The 21,208-nt window shown below is 38.5% G+C and overlaps 1 protein-coding gene across 1 annotated transcript in view; it reads right to left on the reverse strand.

Moving 5' to 3' along the window:
• LOC129278864 (uncharacterized) overlaps positions 1–21,208 on the reverse strand; it is a 96,255-nt gene that overhangs the window by 52,175 nt on the left and 22,872 nt on the right. Inside the window, exons 8-13 of the mRNA XM_064111200.1 lie at positions 19,008–19,262; positions 9,144–9,401; positions 6,582–6,836; positions 4,777–5,031; positions 3,129–3,383; positions 1,324–1,578 (exon numbers count right to left, since the gene is read on the reverse strand). Coding sequence (XP_063967270.1) covers positions 1,324–1,578; positions 3,129–3,383; positions 4,777–5,031; positions 6,582–6,836; positions 9,144–9,401; positions 19,008–19,262 — 1,533 coding nt within the window. The remainder of the gene's footprint in view (positions 1–1,323; positions 1,579–3,128; positions 3,384–4,776; positions 5,032–6,581; positions 6,837–9,143; positions 9,402–19,007; positions 19,263–21,208) is intronic.

Below are 21,208 nucleotides of genomic sequence, written 5' to 3' on the forward strand. Positions count from 1 at the left end.
ATGGAAATCTAGGCCCTGTCTTACGAAGAGCCGCGATTGATTCGATCAATCTCAACCATATGGAAATCCATTTATGCTAACGTAAACACGGACAGCAAGTGTTTTATATCAAGACCTTAAAATGGGGCAATTGCTTTAAGAAGTAATGAAAAAGAAGCATATGTCACTACATAAAACAATAAAAACTCGAAGTGCTAGGAAACATAAACGTCAGGTCTCTGAAATATATTTGAAAACGAGAGTGTTCCGAAAAAAATGGGGGGCATGGGCCCCCCCATTTCCCCCGTAGTTATGCCCCTGCTAGGAACAACAAAGCAAGCGAAGCATTAGAATAAAAAGAAAAACAAGGCAAAAGCGATTTTGTGTCTCGCCCACTAATGAAAATAACCAGAAATATCATGATTTGCGAGGGCAAGCAACCGAATTGTATCAAAACTTCATTTTGAAATGACTAGGATGGAATAACACTTGTCATAAGAGTCTTGCACGTAAACTTTAATGTTGCCCTCAAAATGAACTTTGACCATACAATGTGACCTCCCAACACAATAGCATGCAAGTCCCCAAGGTTCATCTACCATCCAAGTTAAGTTGAAAAGTGGCTCACGTTTGCAGAGTAAGGTGTCATAAGAGAGTCTTGCATGTAAACTATAATGTTGACCTGAAAAGGACATTTGATCATACCATGTGACCTCCAACTGCAGCATAACATGCAGGTCCCCAAAGTCCGTCTACCATCCAAGTTTGATTGAAAAGTGACTTACGGTTGCGGGGTTAGGTGTCATAAGAGAGTCTTGCATGTAAACTTCAACGTTGACCTGAAAATGACCATTGACCTTAGCATGTGACCTCCGGAGGCAGCATAACATGTAGGTCCCCCAAGTCCATTTACCATCCAAGTTTGGTTGAAAAGTGGCTTACGGTTGCGGGGTTAGGTGTCATAAGAGAGTCTTGCATGTAAACTTTAACGTTAACCTAAAAATGACCATTGCCCTTAGCATGTGACCTCCGGAGGCAGCATAACATGTAGGTCCCCCAAGTCCATCTACCCTTTAAGATTGGTTGAAAAGTGACTTACGGATGCGCAGTTATGTGTCATAAGGTTTGTGACGGACGGATAAAAATCAATATGGTCCATATGAAATATCAATTGAATCTGAGAAATTAAACTTCATTAATTAAACCTATTTATCATCACCACCGCTATTATTATTATTGTTACTACTACTACTACTACTTCTACTACTATTACTACGGAATAATAACCTCCGAACAGTGCAATGAAAAATAAAACTGACTTTAGTACGTATAAGATTCGCCTACCAATCACAGATATGGTGAACATGCAAGTTGCTTTATTTCCGGCTATATCTTCAGCTGTATATGAAAGAGAGGTAACTCCTTCGGGAAAATTGTCAGGATTAGTCAAGTTGCGTTCTTCATTGAATGTCAGTGTCACGTTATCAGAATTGTCCGTTACATTTGGTGCAATCCACGATACCTTGGCGTAATTCTGACCAGTTTCCATGGGAACGCTCTGGGAGGATGGACAATTTTGTATTACCGGCTCCTCAGTATCTGCAAAAAATATAAAAGAATCATGCTCCAAATACAATGTATTTTGGATATACGTAGAGAAAATACCAAAATGGAAATCTAGGCCCTGTCTTACGAAGAGCCGCGATTGATTCGATCAATCTCAACCATATGGAAATCCATTTATGCTAACGTAAACACGGACAGCAAGTGTTTTATATCAAGACCTTAAAATGGGGCAATTGCTTTAAGAAGTAATGAAAAAGAAGCATATGTCACTACATAAAACAATAAAAACTCGAAGTGCTAGGAAACATAAACGTCAGGTCTCTGAAATATATTTGAAAACGAGAGTGTTCCGAAAAAAATGGGGGGCATGGGCCCCCCCATTTCCCCCGTAGTTATGCCCCTGCTAGGAACAACAAAGCAAGCGAAGCATTAGAATAAAAATAAAAACAAGGCAAAAGCGATTTTGTGTCTCGCCCACTAATGAAAATAACCAGAAATATCATGATTTGCGAGGGCAAGCAACCGAATTGTATCAAAACTTCATTTTGAAATGACTAGGATGGAATAACACTTGTCATAAGAGTCTTGCACGTAAACTTTAATGTTGCCCTCAAAATGAACTTTGACCATACAATGTGACCTCCCAACACAATAGCATGCAAGTCCCCAAGGTTCATCTACCATCCAAGTTAAGTTGAAAAGTGGCTTACGGTTGAAGAGTAAGGTGTCATAAGAGAGTCTTGCATGTAAACTTTAATGTTGACCTGAAAATGACATTTGATCATATCATGTGACCTCTAACTGCAGCATAACATGCAGGTCCCCAAAGTCCATCTACCATCCAAGTTTGATTGAAAAATGACTTACGGTTGCGGGGTTAGGTGTCATAAGAGAGTCTTGCGTGTAAACTTTAACGTTGACCTGAAAATGACCATTGACCTTACCATGTGACCTCCGACTGCAGCAAAACATGCAGGTCCCCCAAGTCCATCTACCATCCAAGTTTGGTTGAAAAGTGGCTTACGGTTGCGGGGTTAGGTGTCATAAGAGAGTCTTGCATGTAAACTTTAACCATGACCTAAAAATGACCATTGACCTTAGCATGTGACCTCCGGAGGCAGCATAACATGTAGGTCCCCCAAGTCCATTTACCATCCAAGTTTGGTTGAAAAGTGGCTTACGGTTGCGGGGTTAGGTGTCATAAGAGAGTCTTGCATGTAAACTTTAACGTTGACCTAAAAATGACCATTGCCCTTAGCATGTGACCTCCGGAGGCAGCATAACATGTAGGTCCCCCAAGTCCATCTACCATCCAAGATTGGTTGAAAAGTGACTTACGGATGCGCAGTTATGTGTCATAAGGTTTGTGACGGACGGAGAAAAATCAATATGGTCCATATGAAATATCAATTGAATCTGAGAAATTAAACTTCATTAATTAAACCTATTTATCATCACCATCGCTATTATTATTATTGTTACTACTACTACTACTACTTCTACTACTATTACTACGGAATAATAACCACCGAACAGTGCAATGAAAATTAAAACTGACTTTAGTACGTATAAGATTCGCCTACCAATCACAGATATGGTGAACATGCAAGTTGCTTTATTTCCGGCTATATCTTCAGCTGTATATGAAAGAGAGGTAATTCCTTCGGGAAAATTGTCAGGATTAGTCAAGTTGCGTTCTTCATTGAATGTCAGTGTCACGTTATCAGAATTGTCCGCTACATTTGGTGCAATCCACGATACCTTGGCGTAATTCTGACCAGTTTCCATGGGAACGCTCTGGGAGGATGGACAATTTTGTATTACCGGCTCCTCAGTATCTGCAAAAAATATAAAAGAATCATGCTCCAAATACAATGTATTTTGGATATACGTAGAGAAAATACCAAAATGGAAATCTAGGCCCTGTCTTACGAAGAGCCGCGATTGATTCGATCAATCTCAACCATATGGAAATCCATTTATGCTAACGTAAACACGGACAGCAAGTGTTTTATATCAAGACCTTAAAATGGGGCAATTGCTTTAAGAAGTAATGAAAAAGAAGCATATGTCACTACATAAAACAATAAAAACTCGAAGTGCTAGGAAACATAAACGTCAGGTCTCTGAAATATATTTGAAAACGAGAGTGTTCCGAAAAAAATGGGGGGCATGGGCCCCCCCATTTCCCCCGTAGTTATGCCCCTGCTAGGAACAACAAAGCAAGCGAAGCATTAGAATAAAAAGAAAAACAAGGCAAAAGCGATTTTGTGTCTCGCCCACTAATGAAAATAACCAGAAATATCATGATTTGCGAGGGCAAGCAACCGAATTGTATCAAAACTTCATTTTGAAATGACTAGGATGGAATAACACTTGTCATAAGAGTCTTGCACGTAAACTTTAATGTTGCCCTCAAAATGAACTTTGACCATACAATGTGACCTCCCAACACAATAGCATGCAAGTCCCCAAGGTTCATCTACCATCCAAGTTAAGTTGAAAAGTGGCTTACGTTTGCAGAGTAAGGTGTCATAAGAGAGTCTTGCATGTAAACTATAATGTTGACCTGAAAAGGACATTTGATCATACCATGTGACCTCCAACTGCAGCATAACATGCAGGTCCCCAAAGTCCGTCTACCATCCAAGTTTGATTGAAAAGTGACTTACGGTTGCGGGGTTAGGTGTCATAAGAGAGTCTTGCATGTAAACTTCAACGTTGACCTGAAAATGACCATTGACCTTAGCATGTGACCTCCGGAGGCAGCATAACATGTAGGTCCCCCAAGTCCATTTACCATCCAAGTTTGGTTGAAAAGTGGCTTACGGTTGCGGGGTTAGGTGTCATAAGAGAGTCTTGCATGTAAACTTTAACGTTGACCTAAAAATGACCATTGCCCTTAGCATGTGACCTCCGGAGGCAGCATAACATGTAGGTCCCCCAAGTCCATCTACCCTTTAAGATTGGTTGAAAAGTGACTTACGGATGCGCAGTTATGTGTCATAAGGTTTGTGACGGACGGATAAAAATCAATATGGTCCATATGAAATATCAATTGAATCTGAGAAATTAAACTTCATTAATTAAACCTATTTATCATCACCACCGCTATTATTATTATTGTTACTACTACTACTACTACTTCTACTACTATTACTACGGAATAATAACCTCCGAACAGTGCAATGAAAATTAAAACTGACTTTAGTACGTATAAGATTCGCCTACCAATCACAGATATGGTGAACATGCAAGTTGCTTTATTTCCGGCTATATCTTCAGCTGTATATGAAAGAGAGGTAATTCCTTCGGGAAAATTGTCAGGATTAGTCAAGTTGCGTTCTTCATTGAATGTCAGTGTCACGTTATCAGAATTGTCCGTTACATTTGGTGCAATCCACGATACCTTGGCGTAATTCTGACCAGTTTCCATGGGAACGCTCTGGGAGGATGGACAATTTTCTATTACCGGCTCCTCAGTATCTGCAAAAAATATAAAAGAATCATGCTCCAAATACAATGTATTTTGGATATACGTAGAGAAAATACCAAAATGGAAATCTAGGCCCTGTCTTACGAAGAGCCGCGATTGATTCGATCAATCTCAACCATATGGAAATCCATTTATGCTAACGTAAACACGGACAGCAAGTGTTTTATATCAAGACCTTAAAATGGGGCAATTGCTTTAAGAAGTAATGAAAAAGAAGCATATGTCACTACATAAAACAATAAAAACTCGAAGTGCTAGGAAACATAAACGTCAGGTCTCTGAAATATATTTGAAAACGAGAGTGTTCCGAAAAAAATGGGGGGCATGGGCCCCCCCATTTCCCCCGTAGTTATGCCCCTGCTAGGAACAACAAAGCAAGCGAAGCATTAGAATAAAAAGAAAAACAAGGCAAAAGCGATTTTGTGTCTCGCCCACTAATGAAAATAACCAGAAATATCATGATTTGCGAGGGCAAGCAACCGAATTGTATCAAAACTTCATTTTGAAATGACTAGGATGGAATAACACTTGTCATAAGAGTCTTGCACGTAAACTTTAATGTTGCCCTCAAAATGAACTTTGACCATACAATGTGACCTCCCAACACAATAGCATGCAAGTCCCCAAGGTTCATCTACCATCCAAGTTAAGTTGAAAAGTGGCTTACGGTTGAAGAGTAAGGTGTCATAAGAGAGTCTTGCATGTAAACTTTAATGTTGACCTGAAAATGACATTTGATCATATCATGTGACCTCTAACTGCAGCATAACATGCAGGTCCCCAAAGTCCATCTACCATCCAAGTTTGATTGAAAAATGACTTACGGTTGCGGGGTTAGGTGTCATAAGAGAGTCTTGCATGTAAACTTTAACGTTGACCTGAAAATGACCATTGACCTTACCATGTGACCTCCGACTGCAGCAAAACATGCAGGTCCCCCAAGTCCATCTACCATCCAAGTTTGGTTGAAAAGTGGCTTACGGTTGCGGGGTTAGGTGTCATAAGAGAGTCTTGCATGTAAACTTTAACGTTGACCTAAAAATGACCATTGACCTTAGCATGTGACCTTCGGAGGCAGCATAACATGTAGGTCCCCCAAGTCCATTTACCATCCAAGTTTGGTTGAAAAGTGGCTTACGGTTGCGGGGTTAGGTGTCATAAGAGAGTCTTGCATGTAAACTTTAACGTTGACCTAAAAATGACCTTTGACCTTACCATGTGACCTCCGAAGGCAGCATAACATGTAGGTCCCCCAAGTCCATCTACCATCCAAGTTTGGTTGAAAAGTGACTTACGGATGCGCAGTTATGTGTCATAAGGTTTGTGACGGACGGATAAAAATCAATATGGTCCATATGAAATATCAATTGAATCTGAGAAATTAAACTTCATTAATTAAACCTATTTATCATCACCATCGCTATTATTATTATTGTTACTACTACTACTACTACTTCTACTACTATTACTACGGAATAATAACCACCGAACAGTGCAATGAAAATTAAAACTGACTTTAGTACGTATAAGATTCGCCTACCAATCACAGATATGGTGAACATGCAAGTTGCTTTATTTCCGGCTATATCTTCAGCTGTATATGAAAGAGAGGTAATTCCTTCGGGAAAATTGTCAGGATTAGTCAAGTTGCGTTCTTCATTGAATGTCAGTGTCACGTTATCAGAATTGTCCGTTACATTTGGTGCAATCCACGATACCTTGGCGTAATTCTGACCAGTTTCCATGGGAACGCTCTGGGAGGATGGACAATTTTGTATTACCGGCTCCTCAGTATCTGCAAAAAATATAAAAGAATCATGCTCCAAATACAATGTATTTTGGATATACGTAGAGAAAATACCAAAATGGAAATCTAGGCCCTGTCTTACGAAGAGCCGCGATTGATTCGATCAATCTCAACCATATGGAAATCCATTTATGCTAACGTAAACACGGACAGCAAGTGTTTTATATCAAGACCTTAAAATGGGGCAATTGCTTTAATAAGTAATGAAAAAGAAGCATATGTCACTACATAAAACAATAAAAACTCGAAGTGCTAGGAAACATAAACGTCAGGTCTCTGAAATATATTTGAAAACGAGAGTGTTCCGAAAAAAATCAATTTATGTCATAATTTTCGTACCAAAAGTTTGCACAAACCTCTTTTTTAAACAAAAATAAGCAAATCAAATTGTCAAGGGAATAATGTGTTAGTATATATGATATCAAGAAAACATTTAGAAACAAACATACATTTTAGATGTTGACGTGACTGGCTTTCCATAGTTGTGATTGATCGGATCAATCTCAAGTCTTTATAAGACAGTGCCCAGCTGGTTTCCACAATAATTTGATATTGGACTCGTCTTTTCGTTGTGCGTATATGGGAGGAAGAACACTTTGAGCTTTTGACATAATGTTTTGTTTCATTTGCTTTTGATCTGCTATCCAAAACCAGTAAGGGGTCGTACAAAATGAGTTAAAAAATATAAAGCCTCGGTCTCGATCGGCCATTCTGTTTTGAATTTTGAAAAAAGGAGAGGTATCGCGACAGAACTTTTCGTTTTTTGAGGTTTCAGTCTGTGCCTCGATGTCAGGATGTGTGTCACGATAGACCTTCATCCATATAATCTTGGTAAGTGCATAATTTCTGTTTCCACATTTTATTGAGATTACTATTGAGACCCGAATCTACCTCATTGTCTCCCTCGTTTTGCACGGTCGACTCCTGGACTCCGGCCCGCTTCGCGGAGCTCCCTGGGTTAGGACAGGACGTGTTTTATAAAATGAAGACCTTAAGACCTTAAGGGGCAATCACTTTAAGTAGTCATGAAAAAGAAGCATATGTCACTAAATAAAAATCGAAGTGCGAGGAAATATAATTGGTAAATACTGACTTGATTTGAAAACGTTAGGTCCCTCAAATATACTTGAAAACTATAGAGTTCCGAAAAAAAGTATTTGATCTATTATATCTAGTTAAACAGACAGTGCGAGCACCAAGAACAATGAAGACATAGGCCCTGAGCAAATTGTGTTTCATAAAGTTATGAAAAAAAAGTTTCTTATGAAGTATACAGTAACATAACATAATTATAATTTACGTTTCTCTTCCATTCTCCCTCTTTTTCTCCTTTTCCCCGGTTTTTTTTTGCCAGCCGATGGGGGGGGGGGGGGAGCACGTGCCCCCCATGTCCCCCGTACTCACGCCACTGCTAAGAACGACAAAGCAAAGCGTTAGAACCAAAAAGAGAGAAAAAGTTTTTGAAAGCACCCCCCAAGAATGTGATTGATTATATCACCCCAGAATATAATCTAGGCGGAGGCAGCGCAACTTTTGTCTTTGCCTTTACGAGGTAAGTTCTGTTTCGCGAAACGTCAGCAATACGTCTGACGCAAAAGACCCCAGCTTCATCATCCATGGGTCGTAGTCTTCAAAATCAAAATACACAAGTTGCAATATCTTTATAGATCATTAGCTACTAACATATTTTAGCATCAACTTCGCAAACAATTGTTAGAACGTCGAAAATCTATTGAAATTGCTTATCGAATCACAATAAACGGTCAGAGGTCATTGTAAAAAGTGGTGAACCGGGACAGCACATCGTCCTACAATTCTGGGCTAACGAAAAATTGCAAACAAATTGTCCAGAATCACGAACTACACTGCTGCCTATTTTCGACAAAGACTGTTTTTCAATGAAAGGGCTTTTGACATTAGCTTCTCTACGTTTAAGAAAGCGTCTTCGTAGTGTTTCTGAAAACTCCCTAATGGCACCCCAGATGGGGAATATTATGGACGGTTGAATTTTATGGCTGAGGGAGGTGGAACTATGGAGAGCTGGGAACGTCTTACAATGAGTTACGATTGGTCCGATCAACCTTAACTATACGGAAATCCAATGATGTCACATTTTTTCCAAAAAAAATGCACAATGTCCTTTGTAAAGAAAAAGAAGCACACTGAATTTTCAAGAAAACTATGAATGTATAGATATACATTATGTCAAAAAATATTTTGAACCAACATGTGTTTTAGATGTTGACGTTGCTGGCTTGACCAATCGTAACTATCTGTAAGACCTAGTCAACCTACCAATAACTGATATGGTGAACATACAAGTAGCTTTATTTCCGGCAGAATCTTCTGCTGTGTAGGAAAGAGAGGTGATTCCTTCAGTAAAGTTACCAGGGTTGCTCCAGACACTTTGTTCATTGAATTCAGGTGAGACTGTGTTATCATAATTATCCTTTGCGGTTGGTGCAGTCCAGGACACTGTCGCGTAACTCTCTCCTTCGATCATGGGAACAGACATGGATTGTGGACAGTTTCGAATAATTGGCTCCTCATTATCTGGAGAAAAATCAATATGATCCATATGATATATCAATTCAATCTGAAATATTAAACTTCATTAATTAGACCTACGAAAATCTAAATTTTCATAATCGTCATTGTTTAAGTGACAGAAATTTAGAATGATCATAAACCGCTCATTCAATTTTTTACCAAACCTCAAAAGTGTCTGTCCATTACAGATCACAAGACTTCTGATCAGGTTACAAAGGTATTACCTGAACGAATCATTCACGCCTGGCAAGTTCATAACTCTTGAGGTCAGTAGATAAAAGTTTATGTTAAGGTTATTTCTAAAACATAAACTACCAGGAACGAGAAACAAAATGACACTGTATATCAAAGGAAGATATGAAGCAGAGCAAGATGCTCAGCTGCAAAACACCAATGTCTATTGTCAGGAATTGCTGGAATGTAAGAGGTGCAGTATCCCGAAGCCAATCTTCAACCATAAAAAATACTAGTAACAAATTTGTGAGAGAACAAATGATCAAGTACACGCACGTAGGACACATAGAAAAGTGTCCGAAAAAAGCCTCACATTGGCCACAAAAAAATCAAAATATCAAAGACATGAATCACAACTGTACATTTCAGCTTGTAATATAAGCTCCTCAAAAAAAGTTTGGAAATCTGTCTTTGATCGAAAATTCCTCCTCGGTTTTAGTAAATATCAATGTGTAATTAATATCAATAAATAGGGCATTTAATCTTCTTTAAAATGATACCCTACATGATATGATTATGGTTTACATTGAGGTGCAGTGCCTTGAAATGTGGGCCAAAGTCAAAATTCAAATGTTGCAAAATGACACAATATTGAAAGTCACTGTTCTTTTTTCAGTGGTGATGAGTGGGTTTCTCAGCGGTATTTTTTGTATTTTGTTCATGCACCTTCACATCAAAATTAACATGGAATCAAACACACCTCTGCACAAGCAAACACATAACAAACAAACAAACATGCATGGGTATTTCAAACCACGACTCAAACCATGTTATCTCACAGAACCATCACAGAAGCAGGGGCTTGATTTGAATGGATTTTCATCTCTAGCTATTGACACGGACAAAGGAATCATGTTCTGTATTGACCCTTTATGACTATTTCTGCTCGTTTTTTTGCAGCTTTTCAATTCAGACCTCATCCAGCACTTTTGAATCCTGCTCTTTTCGTGATGGCATGATCATAACAAGCATGGTATTATTTTAAATATAATTAAATGATCCTTTGAATGATGTAAAATATGCATTGTGTAAAATTGGCAGTTGGGAGGAATAAATGGCCAAACACAGATTTCAATTTTTTTTTGAGGGGTTTATAAAAGAGAACAAGAACGTCTGAAACACCATTACATTCAAGAGGAAAATTTTGGACAGTAGGTAAAGATGTTTACACGATAATGGTAAAAATCGATGATATCATTATATTATAAGTCTGTTATTGGCAGCACCATAGACTTGGATCCTTAAAGGGAAATGAAACCTTTGGAACAATTAGGCTTGTGTCGAAACAGAAAAATCAAAGAATAAGAACAAAGAAAGTTTGAAAAAAATCGGACAAATAATGAGAAAGTTATGAGCATTTGAATATTGCAATCACTAATGCTATGGAGATCCTCCAATTGGCAATGCGACAAGGATGTGTGATGTCACATGTGAACATTTTTACCTTTGATGGACTATAAAATACCCCTAAATGTATCTTTTTTCTTTTTTCTTATGGTGATACAAACTCTTTATCTATAATGTATTCTTTAAAAATCTGTATTACATGCCCTCTTATAGAAATAACACATGATCTACTGATAGATGTGATAAAAGAGGCAGTTTAAGTGAAATATATACTAAAGTATGGGGAGAGTTGTTCACAAGTGACATCACACATCTTTGTCGCATTACCAATGTAAGGATCTCCATAGCATTAGTGATCGCAATATTCAAATGCTCATAACTTTTTCATTATTTGTCCGATTTTTCTCAAATTTTCGTTGGTGTGTTTCTTTGAGTTTTCTGTTTTCACACAATCTATCTTGTTCCAAAGGTTTCATTCTCCTTTAAACATATAGCTAAAAGCAAAATGAATACACACACATACACACGCCCTCACGGCCGTTACACGGCAAAACGATGTATCTGGAAAATGCACATTCTTAGAAAAATCACTTTGAAGTTACAGCTTTTGTCTTTCTTCAAAAGAAATTTTCCCAGTGTTGAATTTAGTTATATCCATAAGAATGTCATTGAATTCATCTTCCTTAATAGTTTTTATAACATTCAACTTTTGTTTTTCATCAAAATAACTGTTTTTATGTAGATACAGCATATAGCCAAAATATTCAACTGTCCACATTAGTCCTACGTTTATGGCAAAATGATGTATCTGCAGATACATCATACAATTCCTACGGCGATATCATGGCAAAAGGTGTATCTGCAGATACATCATTTTATGTTTATGGTCAAATTCAATTTAGCCATTAAACAAGCCTTTAAACTTAAAAGACACGACAACTGGTAAAAGGGTGTAATTTGCACATACACACTTTTACCATAAACTAGTATCTGTCTTTTTGGGCACAATTTGTGGATAAAGATGTATGTTGCAGATACATCCTTTTGCCATATTTCACGGAGCTGGGTGCGCTCACTCATTTGATGGAAGAAAAGTGTAACTAACAGATACATCTTTTTACCAAAGAACATTGCGCTCTACTGCGGCACTTTTGGAGTGTATCTGTAAGATACATCCTTTTACCATCAAACGAGTTGGCAAATTTGAAAAACGTATTGCAGATAGCCCAAGCTATCTTGAAAACTAAAATGCCTGTAATTATGAGAGTAAAATAAATGAAACGATCTCCCTGAAAAACCCCACCAAATGTCAAAACCTGAAAAAGTCAAAATTTTCAGATACATCGTTTTGCCATGTGAAAGCTTCAAACTCGAAACTCCTCAGTATGTAAGTCTTCGAATTCGAAGCATATTCAACTTAGTGAGCCTTTTTGCAGCAAGAAGTCTATTATCCGTGATCTAATTGTCCTGAATAGGAAGCAGTAAGGATTACAAAGAATGTTCTCAGACAGTTAGAGCATGGTAGTCAATATAACTACCAAGCACTCCAGGTCTACAGACGGACAGAAGGTAAACGGAGTTGTCTACTTGATTGTGGCAAGTCTCTTGCAGAACTAATCATCAACTCCCGTATAAGATCTAACATGTCCAAGTTAGACAACCTCGTTGAGCCACATAACAGTAAGGAAGGAAAGGACAGAGAGGCAGCGGGCAAAACAGAAACATGATCGTGATCTCGCAGAATTTCGTATTTTGATCGACATACCAGATTTCTGGACGTGCACATCAAGAGATGGTCGAAATAATGTGTTGTGAAGGCAAAACTACCAAGTGTGTTTTATTTGGTCCAATGATACAGTCTAAAGAAATTTTGACACGTCAAAGAAACTACCGTCGCGTCAGTGTCATTTAAGTTCAACATCCGAGGCATGACTATGCCGAGCTTCCAGCAGTATCTCGAGTTTTGGATATTCCGTCAAGATCAACCGCAACACATCCATACACTACAAGAAGAGAGACAACCAGATCGCTTAATCGAGTACTAACTTGAAATAGATCTAATATAATCGGAACTGCCTTGAAGAAATATTCGGACACATGAATATTCATGCTTGTCAATCAAGGCACAAACGGAAAAAAAGAGTTTGGACTAAAAGTGATAAAAGTGACAACTTTTCTGTAGGAATCATTTCTCTTTCTTACATAGCTGAAGGTATAGCTGGAAATGAAGCGACTTGTGTGTTCTCCATATCAGTGACTGGTAGGTAAATTTGTGAATATAATATTGGACTGAAAGTGATGTACGTTTATTTCAAAGGCACAGAATGAATTTTTCTTCATGCATAAAAAGAGGGATTTTGGGGGAAAAAGAACAGACGTAGCGATATTAAGATCTGTAAAACAAAACTTCTATTTCCTATGCCTCGACGATGCATACCGGGCATAAGTTTATTTTCCATCAAATGATATATGAATGCATTGAAAGCCGCTAGCCTAGAATCAAACTGACTCATTTTATCTGTGTATACCATCAAAACACAAAATGTTTGGTTCAATTCTAGCCCCAGGACATTGATGGTTCTGATTTTTTTTTTTTTCGTAATTCATAGCAGTTTTGTCTTCCAGATCTCAATATCGCTACGTCTGTCCCCCCCCAAAAAAAAAGAATATACATGAAACATTTCATTCTGTGCCCTTTAAATAAACTTATATCACTTTTAGTCCGATATCATATTCACAAATCTGGCCTCAAATTCACTAGTATGGGGAACATACAGGTCGCTTCATTTCCAGTATATCTTCAGCTTTGTAAGATAGAGAAATGAATCCTACAAAAAGTCTGTCGGGATTTTTCCAGCCGTCATGCAGCTACATTGAATGTCAGTATGACGCTATTAGAATTGTCAGTTACATTTGGTGCAGTCAAGGACACCATAGTTTAAGCAAGACATGTTTCCTTGGATACAGACATGAAAGGTGGGCAGTAATGTATACCTGACTCCACTTTATCTGTAGAAAAAAAATGATAACTAATAACATCCACGAATCTTAAATACGATCACACCGAAAGGAAATAATTTATCTGTTGAAATTGTAAAAAATCCTACAACAATTAAGTTGAAGTTTTTGTATGTATTATGTATAGATAAAGAATGTTCTAACGGCAAACTTTGAATAAATTCATATGATTTTCTCCAATCATAGTTTTCACTTCTTACAAATTAAAACTGCAGTATCTAAATTAACATGAGACACAGTTAAGCTGACATCATGAAACCACAGGGCCCTGGGAACGATATTTTTGGCTGGGGTGCTGAAGTAAATTTCAAGTTAACTCAAAATGAAGGTTGATCTGCCTCCTTAAAGATTGAAGAATTTTGCAGATATTATGAATGCGGTGTGTGTGAGTAGCTGGATTCAGGTGCAGTGTGTATTATGTACTTTGACGGAAGGCTGTTGGATTACAGGCATTGATGGAGCTGGATGGAAGAGCATTCCATGTTCTGACAGTTTTGGGGAAAAACGACTGTTCGTAGAGTTCTGTCCTGCAGTGGGAGAATCTGGTAGCCAGCTGCATGTGAGGATCTAGTTCTTGAAGTACCAGTGAGTGGGACAATGTACTCCTTCACTGGGAAATCAACAAGATTGCAGCGTAGCTTGTACGTGAGCACCAGTCCTTAATTTTCTCTGCGCTTTTCAAGAGGTATCCAACCGAGGTTCTGAAGCATGGGTGTGACGCCTGAGGTGTTGTGGTACTTGTTCATCACAAAACTTTTCGCTCGACACTGGACGATTTCAACTTGATGTATCAGTTGGTTAGTGGAAGGATACCAAATAGAACTACTGAACTCTACAAGTGGGCGTATCAGCTCTTTGTAGACGGTATTTTTCAGTTGGGGCGAGGAAAGCAAGAGTAGTGTTGGTCTTCCGACAGATGTTTCCTATAAAAATTAGGCACGTTCCATTTGATGATGATGATGATGCACAGCATTTGTATAGCGCCATATATCTGTCAAAGACATTCAAAGGCGCATTGGAGGAGCCAGCCCATCTGGGTCGCCTACAAGGGCGCGCACACAGAACTGTGACCCGCAGGTCTCTCCTCCCGATAACTGGTTGGGGGAATGCAGGTGGACCACTACACCGGGGTTTCCCCCTACTCTTATTCGAATAGTGCAGTGGGTTCTTAACGTGCAAAGGTGGTGATTCTCCTCTACACGGAGCCTCCATTTAACGTCCTATCCGAGGGCCGGAGTTTTTTCCACTGTAACATAACCTGCATCTATGAAACAGGGGAGAGACGTTTACACACAACGCACTGGCTTCAGTCATCCACCCGGGGTGGACTCGAACCCACGATCTTTGGTTCGACGGGCAGACGCTTTACCGACTGAGCCAATTCGCATTTAGGTTAGTTGTGATGGTGACTCCAAGATACTTGATAGAATCGGTCTCTTTAAGGGGAGCATTGTTCAAAGTGTAGTTATGAGCAATTCCCGTTCTCTTTCTTGAGGTTCTAATAACTTCACATTTTGGGTGTTGAGCTCCATCATCCAATTACAAGCTCATTCCTTGATAAAAAAAATGCTGACCATTAAGCACTACCTCCTTTTTTCTGTGGTGAAGGAAGCACGAGATCCAACCTTTTGTTTTCCCACTTGCTCCAAAGTATTTCAGCTTGCGTAGGAGTCTCTGGTGACCAACCTTGTCAAAGGCTTTGCTGGAATCCATGACAAGGACATCAGTTCTGTCTGTAAACCCTTTTCTAGGTTTTCATGCAGGTCTGAGACAAAGCCCAAACAGCTGCAGTTCACATGATTTCTTTTGTTAAAACCCATGTTGAAGAGGGTAAAGAATATTATTTTTACTGCCAAGTGTCACATATAATGTGCTCTAGAGCTTACAGCAAATGCACTTAAGTGATATTGGGCGGTAGTTACCAGGGTCCAGTCAGTTGCCTTTCTTGTACACTGGAACCACATTTGATTGGCGCCAGTCATCTGAAATCTCGCCAGTGTCATATGAGATCATGTAGATGGTGGTAAGGATTGGAGCTATGATTTTCGATAACTGTTTCAACACTCTAGGTGTAATGCCATCAGGTCCTGGAGATCTGCGACACTTGAGGTTCTTCAGCAGCTTATTAACACCTTCAAAGAGTATGTCAATTTCTCGCATGTGTGGATAGCGGGATACTTATGGCAAGAGATGTGGTGGTACCGGTGTTTCATGAGTAAAGACTTTCTCAAACTGCCGATTTAGGGTGTTGACTTTTGCAGTAATTGGGTCTGTCACTGTGCTTTCTTTTGTCCTGAGGTTTGCAATGCCAGTATTGTCAGACCTGTTGTGCTTGTTGAAGCCCCAGAAGCCTTTTAATAGAGTCAAACTTATGTGATGCACCATTCTCATCAGCAGGAGTAAAGATGGACTCTACGTAGACCCATGGACCTATTGTAATAGGTCCATGGTAGACCCAATACGCCTTCCTAAGATCGGCTTGGAGTTTGCGTTTAGTGTCTTGAAGTGCTTTTTGCATGGCAAGAGGGGCAGGTCCAAGTCTTTCCAATCTACGATTCTTGATCTACTCAGTCTGTCTCGTTTCTTGATGAGTTGCCTGGTAACCAAAGGTAGATTGCACTTAGTCTTTGTCATGTTAAGAGGGATGAACTTCTCTACAGCACTCACCAGATCTGTCCATAGTTCATTTACAGAAGACGTGGAAGCCCTTCGTTCTATGTCCTGAGATGGAATTATTGTGCTTCGGGCAAGCCCATCCCGATCAGCCTTGCTATACTGTAAGATCTTTCTCTGTTTGAGGCTCCGTCCTACTGCCTTCATCTCGACCAAGAAATTTTACATGTACAAGCAAAAAAAAAAGGGTTTTCACCACAAAATAAAGGTCGTTTTGGTCTTTTTTGGTCTCGACAGAAAATGTCGCTCATATCCCTTACATTTTTTTCAAATCTTCCACACCTACCACAGTGCTAGAGGATGCTGCCTATGGAGAATAATACACGTAGCATCCCCTGGGAAAATGATGGGGATGCTATATCACCCCCGGGGATATGCACTAACCTGAGACGTTCGAGCAAATTTATCTCATATCATAAAAAAAAGTAGCCGACTGTGTTTTACTTTCAATTAATATTGTGATAGACAAAGCAAAGGTTTGGCGAATGGCAAATAAAGCAATGACGGTATTCACACACATTCTACAATACACATTTAAGAATAGGGAGTTTTCGCTCCGAAACGGAGGATTCAAAAAACCATTATGGATTTAAATACCTGTCAAATAACAAAGAACACTGTTTGCGTTTGCGCTTCGCACTCGCATTGCCTGTTAGGTGATTGACATATCTTGCTCAATATGGAGCTTAAAATATCAAATTTACAAATGGCTTTTTAAGGGCTCATTTTCTGCTCGCGCTGCGCGCTCGAAAATTTTGATTTGTCAGGTACCTATTGTTTTCGTGTGTTCCATAAAGTTCTTAAAATATTCCTTTTCATGTCTGATTGTAAAAACGTAATGTATCAGCTTCAATCTACCTATAACTGCAATGGTAAACACGCAAGTAAGATGGTGATCATGATCCGAGTAAATGTCCTAATAATTTTTGGAATATCATTCCTCTACACATGAACTCCATCGCTACAATGGTAAAACAAGAATGAATATTAGGCTACTGAATATATTTAATCGAGAAATAGGATTTAGAAATTTGAGATATTTCTTTAATTTTCACCCCTGATCCGCAAGCTTTGATCTATTTTTATGGTGTTATTCAAATACATAGGAGAATGAAACTCTTGGAGCAAGTTAGCTTTAGTGAAAGCAGAAAAATCAAAGAATAAGATCAACAAAAGTTTGAGTAAAATAGGACTAGCAATAGAAGAGTTATGAGCATTTGAATGTCGAGATCACTAATGCTATGGAGATCCTCCCATTGGCAATGCGACCAAGATCTATGATGTCACAGATGAACAACTCTCCCCTTTTGGACACTGAAAATATACCCCAAAACATCTCTTTTTGCTCATTCTAATCATATGACAAACGATTCATCAATGATATAATGTTGTGAAACCTCTGTATTTGTCCTCTCATAAAGAGAACACCTCACCTTGTGATAGACTCTATAAAAGTGAGAATATAAGTGAAATAAGTACTAAAGTAATGAGGGAGTTGTACGTGTGTGACATCACAGATCTTGGTCGCATTGCCAATTGGAGGATCTACATGGCATTAGTGATCTCGACATTCAAATGCTCATAACTTTCTTATTATTCATTCAATCTTCCTCAAACTTTCAACAATATGTTTCTTTGATTTTTCTCTTTGATATGGATTCAGCTGGTTTCAGGGGTTTCATTCTCCTTTAAGCTAAAATATCGATCATTTGGTCCCATCTTCCAAACACTGACGATTAATCCGATTTTGGACGTAATTTCACGAAAATTCATGACATCAAACTATCCGTGTGGGGGATGTCGAAAATATATCGATATATGTCAATATTTTATCAAACAGGAATTTGCGATTGCGGTCTCCTGTCTTCATAAAGTATTGTTATTATTATTATCATCGTTATTATCATTTATTATAATTATTATTATCATCATTATCATTGTTATTGATATTATTATCATCATTGAATAGTGAATTTATGCTCTCATCGTTATTTTGTATTATGATTGTGTAACGATATGGATTTTTGTGTATATACTAGTAAATATGTCACATTTGATATCGCATTATATATTTGGAATGCAGTAGAAGAAGCAAAGCAAACTAACAAACAAACCATGTCCTTTGTAGGAACACACACACAACAACCAACCGCACTGAATTTTCAAGGGAACGATGAGTGTATGAATGTACATCATATCTATAAAAATATCTTGAACAAACGTTCAATTTGGATGTTGACGTTGCTGACTGTCCATTGTTGTATTGGACCGGATCGATCGCAACTCATTGTAAGATATGGAGCTTTGATTTCATACTCACGCAATGTACCAACCTACCTATGACAGTTATGGTGAACGTGCAAGTGGCGCTATTCCCTGAGGCGTCTTCGGCTGTGTAAGAAAGATTGGTGAATCCAATGGGAAACGAGCCAGGATTGCCCCAGGTGTGTTCCTCGTTGAAAGTCAGTGTAACATTATTTGAATTATCAGTTGCATTTGGTGTATCCCAAAACACAGTAGCACGTTTCTTTTTCCTTGAAGCGGGTACAGTAATGGATGGCGGACAACCAGTTATAACCGGTTCCTCAATGTCTAGAGGAAAAGGATAATGTGCTTATCATTATCTAAACATTGACTTTCACATGCATGTAATGATCATAATGATTGTTTCCCAAGACAAGCAGCAAGCACAAACAACCAGCGTCACCATAACAACCAGAAATATCATACCTGATGGTTTTTTTTTCATTATTTGTAAACAATATAATTCGATTTTTATGTATATTTCCTGGCGCACCTTACAGGACCCGATACGGTTTACTGACGGTTGGTCAAATAGAACTTGGTCTACTCTTCAGATTGGCAAACAACATTCGGGCTAAACCCACTTAGTCCAATTTTCATTAGTCTACTGACCACTTGGTCTGCTAACCAATTAGTCCAATGACCTCTTGGTCTAATACCCAACCGGTCCAATGACCATTTGGTCTAATAGCCATTTGGTCTAATGCCCAGTTGGGCTAATCGTCACTTGGTCCAATTTTAATTTGGTCTATATTGCATGCGGTGTTCTAAGGAATATGAGTATGATATAATTTTTAGCATCATAGATAATCGATATCTGCCAAATTATAAGAATTTTATTTGATTATAATAATTCATTCGATGAGCGACTATCACATCATGGGTATAGTCCTTCACGGAGAGGTTTTTGTGCCCGCCATCAGCCCTACCCCCGCTCGCGCGTTTCCGTTTTACACCCTGGCGAAGGCATTTTCCGGAAAAATAGCCACAAAGCGACTAGTGAAGAGTCTACGTCTACGTTTGTTTACATAATCAGCTGGGCGCGCGATCCAAAAGTCCGCACCGAAGATATCCGCAGAACATCTATCTCTCAAATTCTCTATCTCCCTCTATCTATCTATCCATCTGTCTGTCTTTTGTTCTCTCATCTCTTTCTCTATTTCTCTTTTTTCCGTCCATATATCTATCCATCTATAACATATCTCTCCATCTCTCAAGTTCTCTCCCCCATCTATCTATCTTCTATCTATTTATCTATATATGTAACTACAGTATCTATCTACTAGTATCTATCAATCTGTGTCTTTTTTCTCTGTCTCTCTCATTCTTTATCTATCTATCTCTCAAATTGTCTATCTCTCTCTCTCTCTCTCCCTCTATCTATCTATCTATGTAACTACAGTATCTATCTATCTGTTAATTTGTCTATCTTCTCTGTCTCTCTCCCTCTTTATCTATCTATCTATCTAACATCTACCTATCTCTCAAATTCTCTCTCTCTCTCTCTCCCCCTCTATCTATCTATCTATCTGTCTGTATTTCTCTCTATCTATCTATCTATCTATCTATCTATCTATTTATGTAACTACATTATCTATCTATCTATCTATCTTTTAATTTGTCTATCTTCTATGTCTCTCTCATTCTTTATCTATCTATCTGAACATCTATCTATCTCTCAAATTCTCTCTCTCTCCCTCTCTCTCTATCTATCTATCCATTTGTCTTTTTTCTCTCTTTCTCTATCTCTCTTTATCCGTCCATACATCTATCTATCTATCTATAACATCTCTCTCCCCCTCTCTCAAGTTCTCTCCCCCATCTATCTATATTTATCCATCTCTCTGCATGTCTTTCTCTCACTCTCTATTTCTATCTATCTATCTATGTCTCTATCTATTTATCAGTCTTCTATATATCTATCTTTCGGCATCTATGTGTATCAATCCATCAAACTTCAATTTGTATTTCTATTATAGGTATCTGTTTATTTTTATTTTGTCTGTCATTAACTTTCATTTAAAAAAAACGTAACTGCAAAAGCATGTTCGGATTATGACTGCTCTCTGTACATGAAATGCCGAGGAACTCTGTGCTCTGATCATATATTATATCAGTAACTGAGCTGATTGAATGCGGTGGTGTGTCGCACGCTGCAACCAGCGACGTGTGTAGACTCTTCACTAGTCGCTTTGTGGCTATTTTTGCGGAAAATGCCTTCGCCAGGGTGTAAA

The sequence above is a fragment of the Lytechinus pictus genome, chromosome 16 (assembly GCF_037042905.1).
Source record: "Lytechinus pictus isolate F3 Inbred chromosome 16, Lp3.0, whole genome shotgun sequence".
NCBI classification, from domain to species: domain Eukaryota; kingdom Metazoa; phylum Echinodermata; class Echinoidea; order Temnopleuroida; family Toxopneustidae; genus Lytechinus; species Lytechinus pictus.